We start from the raw sequence: 21,659 nt of genomic DNA, 5'->3' as shown, positions 1-21,659 counted from the left end.
CTCAAAGGTTTTTGGGGGGTTTTTTACTCTTAAAATTTCAAACCTGTAACATAGCAATATGAAGTGCATTTGGGGTGGCACGTTTCTTAATGCTTTCATCAAGACTCAAGAAGTGCCAAGCTTTTAGTATTGTGAATAAAATCTGCATGGTGTTTGGGGGATTTTTGTGGATAGTGGTGGACATAATTTGCCTTTTCTACAAAAACTAGTAGTTCTTGCCAATACTGTCACCTAATTCAGTTAAATTTATGTTTAAATATGCTTAAGTTCCTTAGGTTATAACTAATATTCTTCATACAACCTAGGTATCATACCCTTGGGCTAAGCACCTATTTAACGTAGTATTGCCTACCTGCATTACTGTTCTTACAGTTTCTGCAGTAACCTGCATGTGTCTTGGGGTACATCCTGTGGTTCTTTGGGCACACATGCTTTAGGATTCTTTCCCATTAAATTGTACCAGTTGTAGAATAATTTGTTCATTAGGGGGAATTATGGGAATGGCTTTAGAGATCTGCCAACAGTGCTCTTTTGCCTCACTGTGAAATGAATAAGTCACTACCTAGGGCATAACGGAGGTTGATCTCAAGCCCATATACTTGGGTGAATAAGCTGGTCTTGACTTAAAACACTTCTGAAAACAGGTTAGGTTTTTCTGGGTAGATGTTTCAAGAGCTTGGGCTAAAACTTGTGTAAGAATCTAGATGAGCTGCATCATGTAGACATAGTCTTAATCAGTATTGTCCCTAGTTGGATATGATGTTAATAAGCTAAACCATTTTCATTGAGTGCTAGTAAGTCAGTATTTGGGCTGTACAAGAGAGGAGGGAGGAGCAGAAGCACAGATAATTGTCTTAGTGGCTTGTGTGCTCACAAAGAAAAGGAATGAAAGATTCCATGATGTATTGGTTTTTTCTATTTCTTTTTGGGGGGTTTTGAGAAATAAGGGAGTCACTAAACTTGCTCAGCTAATTTCAAGGTGATTTGAAAAGGGCAAAAACAGTTTTCCACATTTATTGTTCACTTTCATTATTACAGCTGAAAAAACTAACATTCTAATATTTTTTAAAAGCATACAGTTTTCTTGGAAGGCTTTAAAGGGCTTGTCTTCACTACAACAATTAATTCAAGTTAGTATATGAGTTTATTGTGTTACATTAGTGTGAATGACAAATAACTACACTGCAAAACGGTATCACCAGGTGATTAGTAAATTGTTACTTGAACTGCTGCATACCAATTCACTACAAGCCTGAGCCTCAGCACTTGAGCTTCAAATTGAACCCATATTGCTGATGGATTGCCTTCTCGAGCATAAAGTACTTTTTAACTTTAGCTAGATTCTAAGATGGACTACTGCAAAATGTCTTGTAGTGTTGCATGTCTAAATATCCAGAATATTCTAAAAGTATACATGAAAATAAAATAAATAAAAGAACATATAGGTTTTAAAATCTAGTATTTTTCAACTCCAGAGTACTTAAATTTAATTTGCCAAAGAAACCATAATTAGGTTCCACTTGAGTATATAAATAATACTGATACACAAACAAGCTAAGTGTAACACATTTGGGAATCCTGTTGCGTATATATCTCCAGAATCTCATTCTCATCCAGAATCTTTCATTCTTCTTGCTGGCAGTTGGAGATCTCTGTTTTAAAAGTTATCTTAGATCCAGAAAGAAGATGGCAGTGATGCTGTTAGTAAAAACAATGGCATATGTTTTACCAGTACTTGAGCTAGCTCATTTAGAGCTAATTTCCTAATATACATTGCATTGTAGTGTCTCCAATTCTATGTCTACTTTCAGAGCAGCAGGGAATACACTTTTAGTTTCTATAAAAGAAAATAAAATTTTCACTAAGATATATGATAAAGTTATTTCTCGTTTTATGTTCCTCATTATACTTAAGTATTCCAATTAATTTAACCCTCTTTACCAGTTTCAAATGAAGTTATATTAATGATTAAAGTACTTACAAGTATCTTACATGTATAGTTACTGTTCAGTTAAATACTATCGAGTACATTCAATATCTAATTTCAAAGAAATCTGGTTTCATGGAGTAGAATGTTTTGAGTGGAAATTATTACCATATCTGCTCACATGCCATGCACACACCCTTTTCTCCAAAAATCAGCCCTCTAAAATTGGGGTGCATGGCGTAAGTGGGGATGCAGATTTTTCCTCACTGGAACAGAAGAATAGAGTAGAAACAGAGACAGTGTGCTCTAATGGCTGCCAAGATGGCTATGTTTCTGTCCAGCCCAGGAAGTAGAAGGGGCAGAGTCTAGTGCTAACCCTCTCACAGCTGCTAAGGAATTTGCAGTAACTCTTGGCTGAGCACTGTAACTTGTCGCTGAAATAGCAGCTGAGCTGGCTCAGGTGTTAAATGTGCTGCTGCATTCAGTCAGTTATATCTTGATGAGGCTTGTGGTGTAGAAACAAAACTTAATTATTTACAAGAACTTTTTACAAAGAACTACTTTCAGTAAAGAAGTAAAAGTCTTCCTATTGCCCTTGCAAGGGTCTGTGGCCTAAACTTATTGCTGTACTGCCACACCAGGACATTCCTGCTGTCTTACCCAGACAGTCTCCAGGGATGCCACGCTTCCTGGATACTCTGTGTTTCCAGGAAAACTGTCATACAAATTAGCAATGACTATGAAAAAGTCTTTTTTTCTACATTCTGCCTTCCAAAAACAAGGTGCATGTCTTTTTGGGGGCGTGTGATGTGTGAGAAAATTGTGTGTGTGTGTGTGTGTGTGTGTGTGCGCGCATATCTATATATATCCATATATATACACTATGTGAATACATAGCATAACACACACACACACTATGTGAATGCATAGCATTGCATAATGTAGCACATAGTATATTCCTTTGCATATACTGTGCAAAGTGTAGCTTATTTTTAAAGTATTCTTCCACCTTCTTAATGGCTGGTAAGAATAGGGAATTTTGAACTTGGTGTCTTCAAATTACAGTTCATGTATATTTTAAAAGCTCATTGACATTTAAAAAAATGGTTATGGGTCTTTTCTCAGAATTTGAAAAAACCTTCAAATTAGTATGATTGTATGGAGTGTTTTTGGTTGATTTGTATGTTTTCTTATTGGGTTCAAGGAATTTCTGTCTTTCTGCTCATTGAAATTATGAAATGGTTCTCACTGGGGATATTTAAGGTATTAATAAAGCCATATTAAAGTAAGATGGCATGCTACAATATGGAATCCTCTATACCTGCCCCTAATCTACGAATCTAGCCCCCATTTGCAGTGATCATGGTTAAGATAAAGGGGCAGCACTACAAGGTTGCCAAGAACAGTGTGGCTTAGAGTTAACAAGCTGTTGAAATGGATTGTTCAGTTCTCACTTCTCAGAGCCACTATGTCTTGCAGTTTGTGGACCCAAGCAAACATCCATTATTTCAGATGCATTAAGCTTATGTTTTCAAACTTTCCAGCAATGGTACAGAAAACTTAGATTAGTAGTATATCATTTGCTGGAAGTGAAAGTATAAAACCCACGAATAGAACTACAATGACACAAATACCATTACTTATTTGTTGTTCAGAGGGGGAAAAACAACAATGGTAATAGTAATATAGATATGAAATTTCTTTTTACCCATCTCTGAAAAGAACAGAGTGAGGAACACCAGAATACATGTTCTGGGCTTTGTGGAAGTCTGTGTACCCTAAATTTCAACACATACCATTTTGTTGACATTTCATTGGCTACAGAACCCTTCTGAAACATGGAGGTAACTACTAGAGTACTGGGGGGCCAAACTTTTTTGCAGGCATGCCACCAATGAACCTGGTATCCTCCCTCAGTGCCACTCCGATCCATTTCCCTTATCCAATCTACTGCTCAGCATTCTGCTTTCCTGCCAAGCTGCTTCTCAACTTTCCATCCCTTGTTTTATCTGCCACTGTGTTCCCTTCTCACTCTGCCAGATTCTACATATGGAGGCTGCCTATGCCACTTATGGCACCCATGCCACAGGTTGGCCTTCTCTGTCCTAGATAGTGAAAGCGCTATTTGTTTGCTCAGCATTGCAAAATTATATGTTTTTTAAAATGTTACATTCAGCAAGTTATAAAGTAAATATATTTGTTACATCTTTTAAACTGTACAGTTTAATAGAACTAAATGAGAACAGTATTATACAATGTAGCTACATGCTCAAGCAGGATTCCCTAGATGTAATATGTAATATTATGTTTTCACACATTGAAAATGAAATGTTAAATTTCTTTAAAAAAACCATTTAGTGATATTTTTTTTCACTGACAGCCTCACTTTTTTTCAAACCTAAGATGTCCAAATTTGTGGAGGGCTAGACTGATGTCTTTTTTTGCTCAGATGTCACTTTCTTTAGCTGCATTGTGCAGGCAGAGTATTAGACAAGGTGGCTTGCAGAGGGGCATTGTATTGATGTGATACATCCCAAACTTTTAATACATAGTAAAGAGGTGTTTCTTCATTCAGTCAATTAAATTTTTTAACACAATGTTTTCATCTGTAAAATATCTCTCAGAATGTTTTCTGAAGAGCAGCTTTTGGTTGTAAAAGCCCCCATCCATATTTGTTAACGAATACTGCAATCTGGAATTCAGTTGTAATTTTGCAGGTAGGCAAGCAAGAAATTCCAAAAGAAAAGTATGAGCACAGTCCAATAATAAAAGCTGAATTTTATATCGGCATTCTAATATTAAGTTTAGACTTCCTGATATTTAATTTTGAAAACTCTTTGAATGCTAAGGAAGGTAACATCTTGAAGATATGATACAAAATTAACACTCTAAGGTTTGTGTACAAGAAGCATAAAGCTTCTGATTTTACCATAGGTAAGGTCCATAATGGTACCAGTAACAGAAGCAAGGATTTTTGTGGGCATTATCTTTTACTGGATCAACTGCATAGTTGATGGAGATTTAAACAAACTATGCTGTTGGTCCAACAAAGAAATAACCTATAAAACCCTTGCCTCTTGCATTTTTCTTGGACCATCACAGCTAAAACATCACTCCAACACTACCAGTAACAGGCATTGTTTACAGTGGAGATAATATGAACAATTTAAAATACATTAGGCTATAAAAGATTAATAAATATAAAAATAAATATTCATCTTCCTAGAGAACAACTGAATTGCACGCTTCATTTATAGTCTTATGTATTAAATCTTTTATCTAATGCATGCGCACTTCTTAATTAAATTTATTTTGACATGGAATCAAACCAGAAAAGAATTAAAAATCAGCTATGAACAATGTGCTAGACGTCTACTGAGTTACAGTCTTGTCATGGGTTAGGGCCTCATATAGACATTCAGTTTTTCAGGGGACAGTCAATGTTCAGGTTTTTTCTCCCAGAATAAAAATGCCCACTCCAGGGAGAGCAAATGTCTATACATGCCATGGCTTCTCCTAAAAGAGAGTATAGTTCTTTTGTGCAGTCCTTCTCCCTCTTGCCCCCAAGGGAGCATGTGTGTCACTTAATGGATTCTGCTGCTCCAGCAGAGACCAGACATGCTTTCTTCAAAATCCTCATGTTGTGCTTCAGAGAAACATAGACTAACTATGGGCAATCTGGGTCATCAAGTTAACGTTGTCCAATGCACTGCTGTCAAATGTCACCAGGCAGACTAAGGGAGTACTCTGCCAAGCATTCTGAGATGACTGCACAGGGCTCCCCTTAGCTATATAGTGTTAGTACTGCAAGCTCTCCTCCCTTCAGGGCCTTAGCAATCAAATGTCTGTATACATGGCTCTGGGTAGGTTTTTCTACAGAGAAAACTAACCTGGGAGAATTCTCTGAGATTATTTGAAAGGGTTTACACAACCTAGAACTAAGGTTGCATACACAAAACAATATGACCTGGGAGAAATCTCGTGGATTTGTTCTCGTGGTAGAAAAAAACTTGCCTAGAGACACCTGAACAGATGCTCCAATGCTGAGTGCTTGCAGAGCAGACAGCTTGTAATGTTAATGCTATACAGCCAGGGGGCCCCTGTGCATACATCTCAGCATGCTCTGCAGGCTTCCTTAGTCTGCCTGGTAGCTCTGATTGGCAGTGTGGGATTGTGAAGGGGGGACATATTCTGCTCCCTACTGGACTGGAGAAGTAGAGTCCAGCCTGAGTAACACACTTTTTCTGTGGTGCAAGGGGCCTGGGGGAGGGGAGCAAAGTACCCTGGGATGCTGGAGCACTTCTTCTTTGGCTTCTCTCAGAAGGGAAGTTGCACATAAATTTACTCTTCTGAGAGAAACTTTCCCAGGAGTTATGTAACTGGTAGTTTGCAGGTTATTTTTCTCTTGGGGTGGCTATTCTTGCTCCGGGAGAAAAATCCTGAACATCTGTACACTCCTGGTTTCTCCTGGGAGAGTTGCTGCTCCAGAGAAACTGAATGTCTGTATGTGGCCTAAATCTTGATGGTTCTCTAGTTGAGATCTAGACTATGGCTGACCAATACTAAATGATATATAAGACTAGCACTTATCTTGCAGTGATGTGAAAGGACAAAAATCAAGACCAGGGGGTGGGATACAGTAAAGCGTTATCTGGTAGAGGAATCAAGTCTCTGGCACTTGTTAATGGAGAAAATGGCTCAAAAATGTTAGCCAGGGATTTCAATTATGCTATCACCTCCTTGTCTTTTTTTTTTCTCCCTATTTTCGCCAGTGTAAAATTTGGAAAAGGAGTATTACATGATGAAAATGCAATGTGGACTAATGATTCATGTCTGGCAGTTATTGTGTAACGGGATGCTCTTTAGATATTGTAATTTAAAACAACATTTAGATTTATCCCTGGGTTGTTTCAGCTCCTAACATGGTATTTTGTATTATAACAAGAATGAGACTGGTTTGATATACTCTAGTTTTCTATAATTCCTTTTATTGTAAGCATTTTCTTACTGAAAAGTAAAAGACATTTTATGATTTTTTTGTTTGGACAGGCAGCCAGGAAAATCCCCCAAAAGGAAAGAACTTTTGTTTAACATTATATCAACTTAGATGTCTTTCTCAACTTACAAAACTCTTTTTGTTGCTGGAAGAGAAAATTGAAGAGCTCTTTGAAGAAATTCTGTTGTTACCTTGTTTCACTGAGAAGAATAAAAAAGTTCAAGGTAATATATAATTTTTCTCATGTACAGTTTTCTTTCCAGTTGGGATAAAAGATCATGTTGTATTTCCTCCTAAAAGATGTAGGTTATCAGGACTCTGAATGATATCGTCTTCCACAATATAAACAAATTTCTAATGACTTTTGATTAAATATTTTTCTAAAATAATTCAGTTGTACTTGTATCTAAAAGATTTTTTTTTCAAAGACTGAGGTCCTCCTAAGCCTGGTAACCCAAAGAGCTATCATGATTTAGGCACATCGAATGGCTAGGTACCCATTTGCAGCTAGGTCAACTGGAGGTGACCTCAAGCAGAAGTTGGGGTGGTTACAAATTCATACATATTGGGTGCATCTACATATGCAATTAATGCAACAAAATAAACTCTGGTGCAGTTCACAGTGGAGCTAATTTCTTACAGACTCCGCATCTACACATACACCCAGGACTGCAGCACTTTGAGCTGGGGTGGAGCACCCTGGCCCAGGGTGTCAGCCACAGGCTCCAGGTGGTGACATCAGGCATCAGAGGGCTGCCTGGGACACAAGGGTGCTAAAGTGCAGAACCAGGCAACAGGCAGCCCCACACTTTAGCACCATCATGCCCCAGCCAGTCCCTGTCACCATCTACACATGCAGTTTAGTGCAGGTACTTACTCTGCCATAACATAGTACTGTCTCTGATAGTACAGTACTCTGAAAGTACTGTCTTATGGGAGACTTAATTAATTTACTGCACCCTAATACCTGCACATGTGTAGATGGTGATGCGTTACTGTGGAGCTAATTAGTTCAACTACAGTAAAGCACACATGCAGATGCACCCATTGAGTCGTATATGAGATGCCTTAACTGTGGTCTGCAACTATGTTCCACTTAAGATTTAATGTATAGAAATTATTTCTCTTAATAGGAAAACATGTTTTTTTCCCATCAGAAATTTATCCACATATTATATGTAACAAAATAAATGGAGGTGAAACTTTTGTAATGTTAATATTTCTGAGCATGCTCTGTGAAGGCTGCAATTCTTGTATTAAATGGGAAAAGCATTGAACTTTGAACATCAATTTTAGGTAAATTTAATAGCAGTTTAAAATATTTTCATGGAAATGTGCCTTGTTTTAACTAAGAACCTGATTGTGCAAATGCAGTTGTGCACAATGCTTACTAGTATGAGTTGTTCCATTGACTTCAGTGGGCCTACTCACTGTAATGTACACTTTCAGAAATAAATGTTTATTTATTTTATGGATTATGTCATTATTTCAAATGAAGAAAACATGCAACCATGAAAGCTGACTACTGGAAGGATGATAACCTGACAGCTAAAAAATGGTGTGCATATATTTTACCCAGCTTTTTTACCCAATGCAATTAAATGAAGACACCAGAGAACAGGTAGTCTCAAGAGCTTTGATTATATTGCAGGAAAATATTTCATTAGAAATGAGGCCAGACTGCACAGGGGGAGAGGACTGGCGGAGTCAAGTACTGCTATCTCTCTACCCCAGCTGCAGGCTCGAAAGAAAGCTGTTCTGGGAGTTTGATCTAAGAATACAAAGATGAAGAGATAGGTGAAGTTGAAAGAGTTCAGAGGCACATGTTTTGTTAATGGAGTGTGGATTGTGCATTTCTTCTCTGAAATTTGTGGATGTCATGTCATTCAAATAAAGAAATGAAAGTTATTTTTGTTAAAATAAAATTAAATAAATCTGAGACTGGTCTGAACACACCCAATAAGAGATATATCATGGTAGACCCTTATGACCCTTCAGAGATGTTAATGAAATTTTGTATGGAAGATAAAGGTTTGTCAGACCATATTTGTTAGGAGCCTCGTTAACTGAATTAATCACAGGTGCTGTTTTTATTTCTGTTTTCTTCAATAGATGTGTAATTAAATGAAAACACTCCAAAAATAGTAAACACCATGTGCAGTGTAATTTGCACAGAAATGTGTAGCTATTTAGAGTAATATATACCTTGATAAAGGGAATATTGAGAAAGAAATGCTGCTTTCCATGAAGCACATGATCTTGTGAACAATTAGGCATAAGATTAATTTGATGCATAAGTATGTAAGATTGTTTTGAGGTTTCTTTGTTTTGAATTATACTGCTGTTTTGCATTCATTCTACTCTTCGTGCAGTGTCAGATTGTGTCCTAAGTTGGGGCTATACTTTCCAGATCTGATCTGAAGAATATAATTAAATCAGCTGCTAAGGCAGTCTTCTGGGTTGTGGGAGGTTTGACAGGAAGTTCCAAAGGGAGTACAGAATTATACCCCTTAACAAGTAGGATGATAAATCTATTACAGTTTAGGGTATTATGACTCGCAAACCCTTCTTCGTTTTCAGACTTGCTATTCTTGGGGAAGAGATCTCAATTTATTCAGAAAACCTTGCTGGAATACATCCATTTTTTATGGGGAATTATGGACTGCAGGCATAGTTAGAGAAATAAGAAAACAATGCTTGATAAAATTATTTACCAGTGGTATTTATTAGAAATCTGAGCTGTAATAGCAAAATAAAAGGTGTTTGATAGGGGAGAATGAGAAGTATATTCCCAGTTGTTTCAGCTTTTCTGTAAAGAACCAGAAGATAATTCTTTTTTTTGTTACCATCCTATATTTTCCTGATAATCATGATTATTTGCTCACTGATAAAGCCTGTTTCTGGATCAGAATAAATTGATTAGTCACATTAAACTAGTGTCTTTGATTGTACTGGCAGATGTGGTGTACCTGATTGTGGTGTAGGTGCTAACAAAAATAAGAGCCTTCTTATATATTTATTTAGAAGTGTTGGCTTATTAGAGGACTTATAGTGCAATACAGAAATTATTATGGTATAGTGTTGACATACTGAGCTAGCTCAGGTATTGGTAGTAGTCTAGCAGCACAGAACTCAGCAGGTGCTGAAAAAAACTTGCTGAGAAACAGGGTAAGGTAGCTCACCTTGAGTTCTGCAGTGCTGGGGTTAGACTACTACTGTGAAGGCAGCGTAGGCATCAGAAGCATAGCAGGGCAGAGCTCTGCGCCTGGGGCAGCCATGACACATGGGTCAGCTGTCATTGCATTAGCAGCTGCCTTTGCATCCCCTCACAAAGGTAGCCCTGGGGCTCCTGCCTCAATTGCTGCTCCCACAGTTGCATTACTGGTAGGCATACCCTAAGGGTTAACTCAGTTTACCCTAGTACTGTGAATAAGTTAAGAGGAACTATCAATACATAATAAATAAGCTTTGTTTCCCAATGACATGATGTTTTCCCAGACATCAAATAGAATAAGGTCCTGCTCTTGTTTCGTTTTCTTCTTGGCTATTTTGAGTATTTATTAGAGGTCCTTATTAGACTTCTGCTTAAGTCCTGTCAAAAAATGACAGAAAATGTGGCTGTTTACAATGACAAGTTTAGCTGTTCTTTGTTCAGCATTAACATGCGGAGACTTGAAGCTTGATATATAGAACATTTGTAAAGTTCCATCAGAAATAAAGTACTTCTTTGGACAGTTCTTCATTTTTTTTTGACAAAGCTGATATTTGAATTGTGTCTAAACTGGGAGGATTCTTGGCCCTCATTTTTTCCCTAGACCCAGCGATGACAAAGAGCAATGGCTGCATAAATTGGATGTAAGAGGAACACTTAGGGTTTATCACAGAAGAATCAAAGATTTCATATCTTCTGACAGATTGTTTGTACTCTTAGGGGGTCTTAAGAGGGGTCAAATGGCTTCTAAGAGTTCCTTAGCTAGATGGTTAAGGGATTGTATTAGGGAGGCGTATGTAGTTAAGGGTAAAGAGGCTCCCAGGGTTTGTAAAGCTCATTACACTAGGACTATAGCTGCTTCTTGGGCGGAGAGGTCGAAGGCTTCCACATTGGAAATTTGCAAGGTGGCCACCTGGGCTTCTCTTCATACTTTTTCATAGCATTATTGCTTGGATGTAGTCTCTTCTGCAGATTCTGCTTTTGGTAGGAGGTTGCTTGTGAACCAAAAAAAGAACAGTGAAGAAAAGAAAGACATGCAGTTCACACTTCTAGCTGCCAACAAGACAGTTTCTTTGCAGCATGCACAATGGAATCCTGTGAAGACCAATTTAGGCAGTTGAAAATAGATGTTACAGGGAAGTACTGCCTACCACTGCTTTCTGAGTAACTCCCACGGCAGGTAATAGCACCAGAGGACGCACTGAACCAAAGTAACACTCTAGGGAGGCGAATGTATCAGTTGCTCTGAGGTGATCTGGACAGTTCTGTGAATTGATTTTGAGAGTTCTGCATCTGGAATCCTCTGGATTCAGCCCCCAGACTGTTTCATGTAGGTCAGGGGTGTCAGAATCCCTTGGCTCCTGGGGCTGGATCCAGACCCTGGGGCTCCTTGTGGGCCAGATCCAGAACCTACCTTTGGTGGTAGGTTGTCAGCAACCCTAACCACTGTGGGTTCCTGAGCCATATGGACTAACATGCCTGTAATTTGCCCTCTGCCACTGACGCGCATCCCCAACTGGACTCCATATGCTGGAATGTAGTGGTGGGGCCCTGCCACCAAATTCCTGGCCCCTCCAGGAGCCCCATGGGCTATATCTTTTATACCCCTAATGTAGGTGAACAAAAATGATTTATGCATTGCATTCTCTATTACAGCTTATTTTCATATTCTGTCAATTCTCAGTAACTTGATTTTTTACCATTTCATTTTCAAACTTAGCTAAGCATGTGTTCCTCACTGAGGGTTCTGTACATGTCAAGTTATACACTTAAATTCAAACTATACCTGGATTACCCAAACAAAAATAAAAGTTAACAGAAAACTTAGTATAACAACTTTTTAAAAAACTGACAATGCAATATTGTCTTATTTTAGACATGAAATAATTCATTTCTGAAAGAAGAAATAGATCTGAGAAATTTCCTCCCAAAATTATATTTGAGGAAACTTATGAGTCCCTGCAAATTAAATGTAAACGTGCTTTGTCCTTCAAACCTTAGCGTGTCACCAAAGCAAGATGATGACTCTTTTCCTATCAAGAGAAGAAGCAAGATTTCTCCTAACAAAGCTGGCACATATATTCCCAGTTTCCCAGCGATTCTTCCTGAAACAGTACCAATATGGTTTCAGAAAGGGGAAGAAAGGCGTGGCCGTCATGTCTGTCCAGTGGGGGAGTAAGGGTATAGGTATAATTAACCCTTTATTTGCCGCTCTTTCACTATACCTGCTGTGCTCCTCTCATCTATTTACATTCGCTTGAATTCCCTGGAATTTTTCAGACATACCTAGTACATTCAACATCACAGGAGTAATGTTCTATTTGAAGAAACCTGGAACATTCAGCAGTAGTCAAGGGTTAAGCAGGAAACCCTTATTTAGAATGAAGAATAGACTGCCAAATTGCATTCTCTTTCCATCTTTAAGATGTGCTTTCTCTCTTTCCCCTGGCTTTTCAGAAGCCTCTTGTTGAGACTCTTAAAATCAAAAACATCTAACACACTTTCATCTTTCTCTCACCTTTTTTCCATTCCAGTGAGAAAGGTGAACTTTGGACAGATCAGATAATGAGTGCCAAGAAAAGCTTTTTCCAGTGGAGCTCTTTGAAACCACCCTGGGCAAAGTTGTCAAGCCCTTAGGTTTACAAGCATTGCCTCAGGGGACCAGAAGGATTTGCAAAGGTCTTCCCTTCACAGCTTAAGAAGAAGAGTTCTTTTACTTTACATCCATTTCTAGAAAGCATAATGAAAGGGAGAATGGGATCAAATTTACAAGGTGCATAGCCTTAATAGACAGCCTTTGAAGTTATACACATACCAGCAAAACAAGTTAGATTTTTTGCTTCAGTTCCCACAGGTAGATGCAGCAGTAGCTTCCTTAGAAAATTTTATTTTGTGGAATTTAAAAATAGGATTTACTCTCAGAAGAAAGATTTTTAACTTCACATTCACATTTACCATGTGCGTGTTGCAAGAACTGTCTCAGTATGGTACAAAAATTAAAGATTCTGTTGTAGATGACAGAATCTATGAGGACTTCAATCTATTGCTAGTCAAATATTTCAGCCTCTTCTGCTTCATAATGACTGTCTGCTGACATTCCTTGTTTTCTTCAAGATCTGATGTCTCTAGTATGCTCACAACAAAGGTATTTTGAAAACAGATGTACAATCCAACTGGCCAGTAGCTTGGGTGGTATTAGATTTTAACTTATGAACAATTTTTGAAGGTACAATTCTGACCTGTGTTACACAGTTTTCCATCAGGGTGATCATAATGGTCCTTATGCCACTAAAACTAAGAAAAAAACAAATGAGATGATGGAAATTGGATAAAAATGTAAGTAATACGCTAAAAAACTTTAAAAGGAAAAAAGAAAGAAAAAATGACAGTCCAGTAAGCCCAAGCATTATCTTCGGAAAAACAATGGGACAAATACAGAGAGAAAAATAGTACTAAACAAAGGGAAGAAAATATGTCTGATAAGTTTCATGGCTTTATAACAGAATTACAGTGGACTGGCAGAAAAACTCTGGATTTAATTAAAATATGTAATACCATTTTCTTGAATCTTTGCTTTCAACAATAATTCAAATTGGATTTTTTTTTCTGTTACTTTGCCAAGAGACGGTAGACAAATCATTACAATAAATTGATAAATATCAGGCTTGGGGAGAGTCTCTACTGGCATATGGCACTAAATAGTTTATATTAGGTCTAGTCTTCTGTAATAATTAGAAAAGGGAGAACAAAGAAATTGGCTGGTGCTTGGAAGAGGAGACCAATTTGGACCTGTTGCCTCTAAAGGGGATGCTGACCCCACAGTTAAATCTAGTGTTGGATGAGGAAACCCCAAAAAAACTTAAGGCTGACATGAAAGCTGCACATAGCTTACACATGAGATTTTTTTTTTTTTCAGCAACAATTTTTTATTTTATACGCCAAGACCTTAAATTATAGGCTAGTGGTCCTTTCTGTACAGCACTGACATGACTAAACTTAAGATCTTTAATTAGTATAAATTCCCAAAGTTGTATTCAGCTGTGGAGGCAACAGTTTGCATCAGCTGAGGATCTTCTCTAAAATACTGCATTCACTTGTGGTTTGTTCATTGCAAATATTAACAAACTGAAGAGAATTCTGAGATGACAATATAAATGACTTAGCAAGCCAGATGATTTGACTTTTTGAGAAGAGATCAAGAGTGAATTATAGAGAGCATACCTGAGCTGTGACAGTATGAAGATGTTAGTGTACAGATATTTAAAGTATGTAAACACTTAGGGCCTGATGACTTCCTAACATAAAAAGAAGGAGAATAAGTAGAAATAATGAGATTAAATTGAGAGAAAATGTCGAGCGGATATCAGAAAATGCCCTGATAGCATTCACTATCTGCCTGGAATAATTTCCCAAGAGATGTATGAGAAACTCCATCTCCTAGTGCCTTTAAAACTATACTCCAATGAAACATTAGTAAATGTACAATAGAGAACAATCTTGCCCTGGCAATGAAAAGAACTAGATGATCTAATTAGTTTTGTCCATCTTTATAGTCTGCCATTTTTTTTGTGTTATGCTTTTTTCTTGCAACTAGTTTTGAAAGGACAACTTAGAATATGAAACTTTCATATGGTAAAATCCACTTTAGACAAATTAGTTCCTGTGGATGTTCAAGAAAATTGAATGCCTTGTCAAACAGGAAAGATTTTCCTAAGCTTTGACCCTACAACCTACTAATGCCTTCAAGCAGCAGCAGATCTTTGAGTTTATGCTTCTAATGATACTCTTCAGCTATGCTGAAAATAGTTTATTATCTAGTATTTTTCTGTCTTTGCACGTTTCAAATAATAAATTAAATATAGCTTCCATTCAATACTGAAGTAGTTATGCATTAAGGGGATGAAAGGGTATTTAAAAGATCAGCTGGTTTGCTTTTACTTTCTTTTATTTGTTGAACATTGATTGTGCATTTAGTATTAGAGTATGGAGGAAAAATGCCCCCTGTCCTGAAATGAAATATTCTGATCTAAGAGCCTAACACCTTGACTATTTATACACATGGATAACTTCATGATACAGTTCATGTGAGTGTTTGAGGATTTGGGCCCTAAATATATGACCTCTATTTTAATTATGTGTTTGTTCCTGATGAAATCAATGATGATATTCCCATAGACTTCAATAAAGCATGATTGAACCATATGTTGCACTTTACTAATGAGTTATTAATGCCAGAGAAGTCTGCCTGTTTCACTGGTTTGGGTCATTATGTTGTATGTAATAATTGAACTAATTAGGTGTCATTTTATTCTTATAGTGTCAGCATTTAAAATAACCAAAAAGTTTAAAATATATAGTGCCTTACAATTTATTTAATTTATTGGGCAAAGAACAGAAATTAATTTTTACACAGCTGCTCTGAAGTTATCTATTCTCTGTAGAAACAAGTGACTACACAATCAATATAAAAATGAATTAATAACAAAAAGAGCTATAATTTACACATTATATACACACATGTATAAAATATGAATACAATGGGATGTGAATTTCATCTTATTATATAAAAAGGACTATGTATAACCTGAATTTGACTTTTGCATAACATTAGTATTCCACTACATCTTGTTGATTTCTTTTTTATAATGCATTTCGATATATCAGAAGGTGTTGTAGGCTGCAGACTTTTCTACAGAATTAATCTTAACTTTGATCCCCTTTATCATACTGTGCAGGAGTTCTGAAGAAAGCTAGTGGGGAGCTTTTAATAGGGGAAGCTAGAGCAAATGAAACTAGTGTGCTTCCTGAACAGTTACTTCAGGTGAAAGAGGTGAGTATGAAAAGAATCTTGAACTTTGTAGGGGTTTGGTTTTTTTAGGTCTTTGTCATCAGTATAAGGTCAGTCAGCATGTTCATTATAACCACCTATCTTCAGAGTTTAATAATTTGGTTATTACAATTAATTTTAGGAAAAAAAATCTCCTTTCAGGTAGAATAAAATCCTATGCATGTGAAGTGGAGAACATGGCTGTATGTCCAAAATATTAAAGTATAACAAAGCCAAAATCAGAAGTAAAAGATACCTCAGTTATAGAGAGGAAGGCAAAAACTTGCAAGTCCCTTTTCGATATTTCATATGTTTTCCAATGCAGCATAATTTTCCAAAATATATGGAAATCAGAGCATCTGATCATACCGATGATTACTCCTGGGGTTTGTTCTTAAAATTAAGACTAATTTCTTTGATATTAGTGAGCAACTAAACCTTATTGAAGGATTTTGTCCTCTATTTACCAATTTAAAATGTTATTGTGACAGGGGGCACGCTCAGGGCTGGGTCTCATGCTGGCCTGCCTACCTGTCTCTATGGGGCAGTCCACCCAGTCTTTCCTGCCACGACTTTGCTGTTTCCATAAACTGGTGGTATAATGCGGGAGACTGCCCATTTCCTGCCCCGATACCAGGGGGTGCTATCTGCGGCTCCAAATCTTCCCTACACTGCAGCCCATGCCTTGCAGGTGGCATCCACATGATGTAGTCATAACCTACACCATGACTGGTACTCCAGCATCTCATAGGGACTCTCCCTCCCTCCCTGGAGTAGCAGGTCATTGTGCTTAACCTTTAGGTCTTTCTTTTGACCCACCCTCATCCTCCTTGCAGTGGAGGACTTACCAGGGTCAGGACTTGCCCCTAACTCTCTGGCTGAGCCCCCTACTTGGCCTCTGGCCCAAATATGGCCTCAGGTATCTCAAAACATACCTTGGCCTACTCCCCATTCCTGCTTTAGGGCCTCTATACCACACCCCACCATGGGGGCTTCTCATCTTCCTTGCACTCAACTACATCCTTACATTTAGCTACTCACAGGACTGGCCCTTGCGCTGCCCTTGAGGCCTACTCCCAATTCAGCCCTACTCAGCCTCCTCCCATGCACAGTCCTTCAGGTCTACTCCCCTTCAGCTGTATTCTGTGTGAGGCCACAACTCTGCCCTCTTCCCTAGAGCCTCACTATACTGCCGTCTCTCAGGGTCTCAGGGTCAGCCACCCGTGTAGGCTCAGCTGGCACTCCAGTTGCTGTACCTGGCCCACCACACTCACTCCCTGGGCTCTTGCACCTGCCTCACAGGCTCAGGTGGCCACAGCTGAGCCTGGCCCCACTACTGCTTCCCAAAGCCGACCCGAAGATAGGGGCTGGGGTTAAGGCACCCCTCCTCACCGTTCACTGGGGAGGTAACTGGCCTGGCATTTCTTGGGGGCTCCCATGCCACTAGGAGTCCCACCAGGCCACCCTTCCCTGGCAGGGTGCAGTTTTAGGTCATGCCCAAGACCAAAAGCCTCCTGCTCCTACCTGCTAGATGTCCTATGCAGCTCAGCCAGGCAGTGTTTATATGCCTAGTGCTCAAGACAGCTGCCCTCATCAGGCACCTGGCTGGTGCCTGTTTTCCACTCTTAAAGTGGCAGGCACCCAAAGGTGTGCTGCCACAGTCGTATTTGAGCTTCTGAAACCTGATGTGATCTAAATATATGCCAGGTCTGTTATTTTCCAGCAGTGACATTTGATAAGCCAATTTTACGATTCAAATAGCCCTAAATAGTCTCTTTTTTTCTCTTCTCCTATCACTCCCTATATAACAGCTTAGATTAAGTCTTTTGCTCCTGAAACATCCCTTTTACAGTGAAGGAATTCTCAGTTGGCTGTTTTTGGCTTTGTCTGCTTTATGCTAACTGGACAGTACAAAGTAAAATTGAATGAAAATCAGGATATGGTCCATGTTGTACTTGCATGTACAGTTGGCAGGAGTCAGATCCACCTTAGAGGTCTCTCATTCTTTTGTGAAGTTTGAGAGCTCATTCAACACGGACCAGTTGAAGCCTTTGTAAAATCCAGTGCTAAAGAAATTAAATGTACTTTAGATGTGTTAGAACAGTTTCTTTTAACAGTTTACCCCTTGGTTATTTGTTGCTGGTTTAGGATTTTATGTATTCAAAGTAAGAGAGAGTAGTATGTGGTTTTTATGTTAAAACCACTTCTTAAACTATAAAGTGGCTATAAAATATAATTTACTTTCTTAAATATATTAATTTGAAAGATTTCTTTTACGTGCAGTCTCCTGCTTATAGAAAGATGTTTTAAGAGTTGAAATATATATTTTATAAATAAACTTAGAATACTTTTATTAAATCCAGTGACAACTCAAATGAAACATCACTATGCTTATAACATGTGTTAAGTATATCTATCTCTGAATATATATTATATTTATATAATATATATATATAAAAATAAATAAAATTAAGGAGTTATAGTTTCTAAGTTATGTGAATACTCTTGCTAGATGTGACAAAATTTCTCTAGACATCTTGTGTATTGGTATTCTTATAAATTTAGGACCATAACAATAGTAACACTCATTGTTGCATTTGGATTGATGTTATATAAACGTATATTTCAGCCTATTTTCTTGGATTTTGGCTGGAGAAATGCATTTAAAAACCTGTCTTCTTCTATGGATCACTGTATATCAACAGCAATTGAAGATTTTTCAACTAAAATTCTTCAGCATGAGCAGAAAGAACAGTCTTCTGCTGCAAGCTATTCAATGAGCCTTGTAAACACCCAGCAAATGAAGGAGTCCTGGGGAGCAGTTCACCAGGAGGAGCGACCAAAACGAATTGTAAAGGCAGGTATCAAAAGATCTGAAGTTTGAGGGGAGACAGAATGCCAAGGTTGTTTGCCATCTAAGCTTTGAAGTACTTACAGTACCATTAATATTCCACGTCTCATATAAATGGAATTAAGAATGTGAGAGGCATTACAATACACTCTTGAGCTTTGCTTTATACATTCACCCATAGTCTGTATTAAACGGAATGAACTTTTTAACTTTGCCAGCATTATTTTTTTCATCAAAGGATTCTAAGCCATTCTGATTACTATCTGCTGTATTACCTCCCAGTTTGATGATAAAATGGTTGAAAACTTTGAAGAATTACTATAAAAAGGGTTTCCTGTATTTATTTCCTTAGGCATACCATTTAATCATCATAACAAATATTACTGCCAAATTGGAGTTCTTTGATTTGTCCAAAAGGTCAAATATGTTGATTAATTAAATGGTTTGTCTAACGGAATAATATCTTAAAGGTTTTTAAAGTAGGAATTTTTTTCAAGTGTTTTAGTCATTTGGGATGGAGTACAGTTGACAGTAAGCAGAACTGTTAGATGTTTTAAAAAAAATACAGGCTTTCAGTAAGATGTCCAAACTGAAAACTACACACACACACACACACACACACACACACACACACACAGTATATATATTTTTTCCAGGTAATTCAGATCTTCATTAAGAAGCCACCCCAAACTATCAGTGTATACTACTATATACTCTCTCTCTCTCTGATATAAGGCAAGCTACTCTTCTCTGTGGTCTCCAGCAAAATTACCTAACTTGAGATGTGAGGCCATCTACACAGTAGGACCTCAGACCAACTATACAATGGTAAACCTCCTGTCCTTGCTTCAAATCCTCCACAGCTGCCAAGCACTCTCCTATCCAGGCATGGCATCCAACCTCTGTATCCAACAACAGCGAGGCTTAGCCCAGCTCTGTGTGTTCCTCGAGGGCAGTGGCATAGCACTCCCTGCTAAGACTGCTGCAGGACTGAGGCCTATAATGTCAACGCAAACCTTCATTGTAGAAAGTGCCAGCTTGTGCCCCCTTGAGCATGGGCTTTTTAAATAAAAATCCTGTAAATGACTTTCATCCCACTATGGTGACATATGCTGAATGAAAGACAAGTTGCCAAATGAGGCTCATGACAGAAAGTCTTGGGTTTCTTTGAATGGTGGTTTACATCTTCCCCTTCCTGCTCTCTGCTCTGCTCCAGCCAGCCCTGACACCTATCCCCGTGCTCTCTTGTACCTGGAAATCCCTCCTTCACTGCATGCTAGACAGATGATTTCCAAAGTCCACCTTTCCACTTCAACTACCCCAACATCTGTTGGGAAGATCATTCAGCCTGCTTCAGCAGATCAACCAACTTCCTGGAGACTATAGATGACCTGTTCTTGATACAGCCTATGGAGGGGCTGACTAGGAGTAAAGCCACTCTGGACTTGGTGCTGACCAAAGGAGAAGATGTAATAGGTGACCTGGAGATTGGAGGTACTTTGGGTGACAGCGATCACAATCCGATCAGTTTCACCATCCACCGAAAGGCTGGGAACTCTATCAGCAGAACAAAGTCCTAGACTTCAGATGGGAGAACGTTGGTTAACCCAGGAGTCTAGTTGGAAAGGCCCATTGCAACCAGCGTCAGGCAGGATGACTTGGGAGCTCAAGAAGGATGGCGCTTCCTCAAGGAGGCTATTCTTATAGCTCAAAAACAGGCTATCCCCACACAATCAAAAAGAGGGAGAGGGGCCAAGAGAACCCCTGCCTCAACAGAAACATAAAGGAAATTCTCAAAAAGAAAAAAGAAGCATACATCCAATGGAAAAATGGTTGGGATCCGGAGAAGAGTACACTCGTGCAGCCAGGATCTACAGACACAAGACAAGGAAAGCCAAGGCATCCATGGAAGTCAAGCCGGAGACTGAAATTAAAGATAACAACAAATCCTTCTATAGGTACATAGGGAGCAAGAAAAATTCAAGCTCCACTGTGGCACCCCTACTGAACACAGAAGGGAAGCCTACAGCTGAGCCCTGTGAAAAGGCAGAGCTCCTCAACAATTACTTTGCATCACTATTCCTGAAACCAGGAAAGAACTGGTCACCAGACCAAGGGTTCAGAAAATGCAGCAATGACAGTGGTCCTCATAAAATCAGTCCGGAAAAGGTGAAGATACTCTTAGATCAATTGGACATTTTCAAGTCGGCTGGTCCAGACAACGTTCACCCGAGAGTGCTGAAAGAGCTGGCCGAGTTCATAGTGGTGCCTCTGACAAGGCTGTTTGAGGAATTATGGAACACAGGAGTTGTCCCTAATGACTGGAAGAAGGTGAATGTGGTACCCATTCTTAAGAAGGGAAAGGGGGATGACCCTGCCAACTATAGATCAGTCAATCTGACTTCAGTCCTGGGGAAGATCTTTGAAAAAACTGTCATAGAATCAGTGAGTGGGAAGGGACCTAGACAGATCATCGAGTCCGACCCCCTGCCATGGGCAGGAAGGAGCACTGGGGGGTGGCAGGGGTCATAAGACCCCAGCCAGGTGCCCATCCAGTCTCCTCTTGAAGATTTCCAGGGAAGGTGAGAGCACCACCTCTCTGGGGAGCCTATTCCAAGCTCTGGCCACTCTTACAGTGAAGTAGTTCTTCCTAATATCTACCCTAAACCCATCTTCCCTCAGCTTGTGGCCATTGCTCCTGGTGACTCCAAGGGGGGCCCTGGTGAACAGACTTTCCCTGGGTCCCTGCTGGTGGCCCCTGATAAGGTTGTAGGCAGCCACAAGATCCCCCCTCAGTCTCCTCTTGTGGAGACTGAAGAGATTCAGGTCCCTCAGCCTCTTCTCATA

At 38.9% G+C, this 21,659-nt stretch overlaps 1 protein-coding gene across 5 annotated transcripts in view; it reads left to right on the top strand.

The window, feature by feature from the left end:
* The window catches only part of KIAA0825 (KIAA0825 ortholog), a 373,307-nt gene that overhangs the window by 89,242 nt on the left and 262,406 nt on the right, over positions 1–21,659 (top strand). For 4 of the 5 annotated variants that reach the window (XM_019532382.1, XM_019532379.1, XM_019532380.1 and 1 more), the window contains exons 6-8: positions 6,977–7,147; positions 15,870–15,964; positions 18,591–18,818. In XM_019532382.1, the coding sequence (XP_019387927.1) occupies positions 6,977–7,147; positions 15,870–15,964; positions 18,591–18,818 (494 nt within the window). The remainder of the gene's footprint in view (positions 1–6,976; positions 7,148–15,869; positions 15,965–18,590; positions 18,819–21,659) is intronic. The other variant, XM_019532383.1, reaches the window with a different exon arrangement.

The sequence above is a fragment of the Crocodylus porosus genome, unplaced genomic scaffold, assembly GCF_001723895.1.
Source record: "Crocodylus porosus isolate Cpor-Errol unplaced genomic scaffold, CroPor_comp1, whole genome shotgun sequence".
Taxonomy (NCBI): domain Eukaryota; kingdom Metazoa; phylum Chordata; order Crocodylia; family Crocodylidae; genus Crocodylus; species Crocodylus porosus.
Note: the sequence above shows the minus strand (reverse complement) of the source record. Positions and strands in the feature narration are given on the sequence as shown.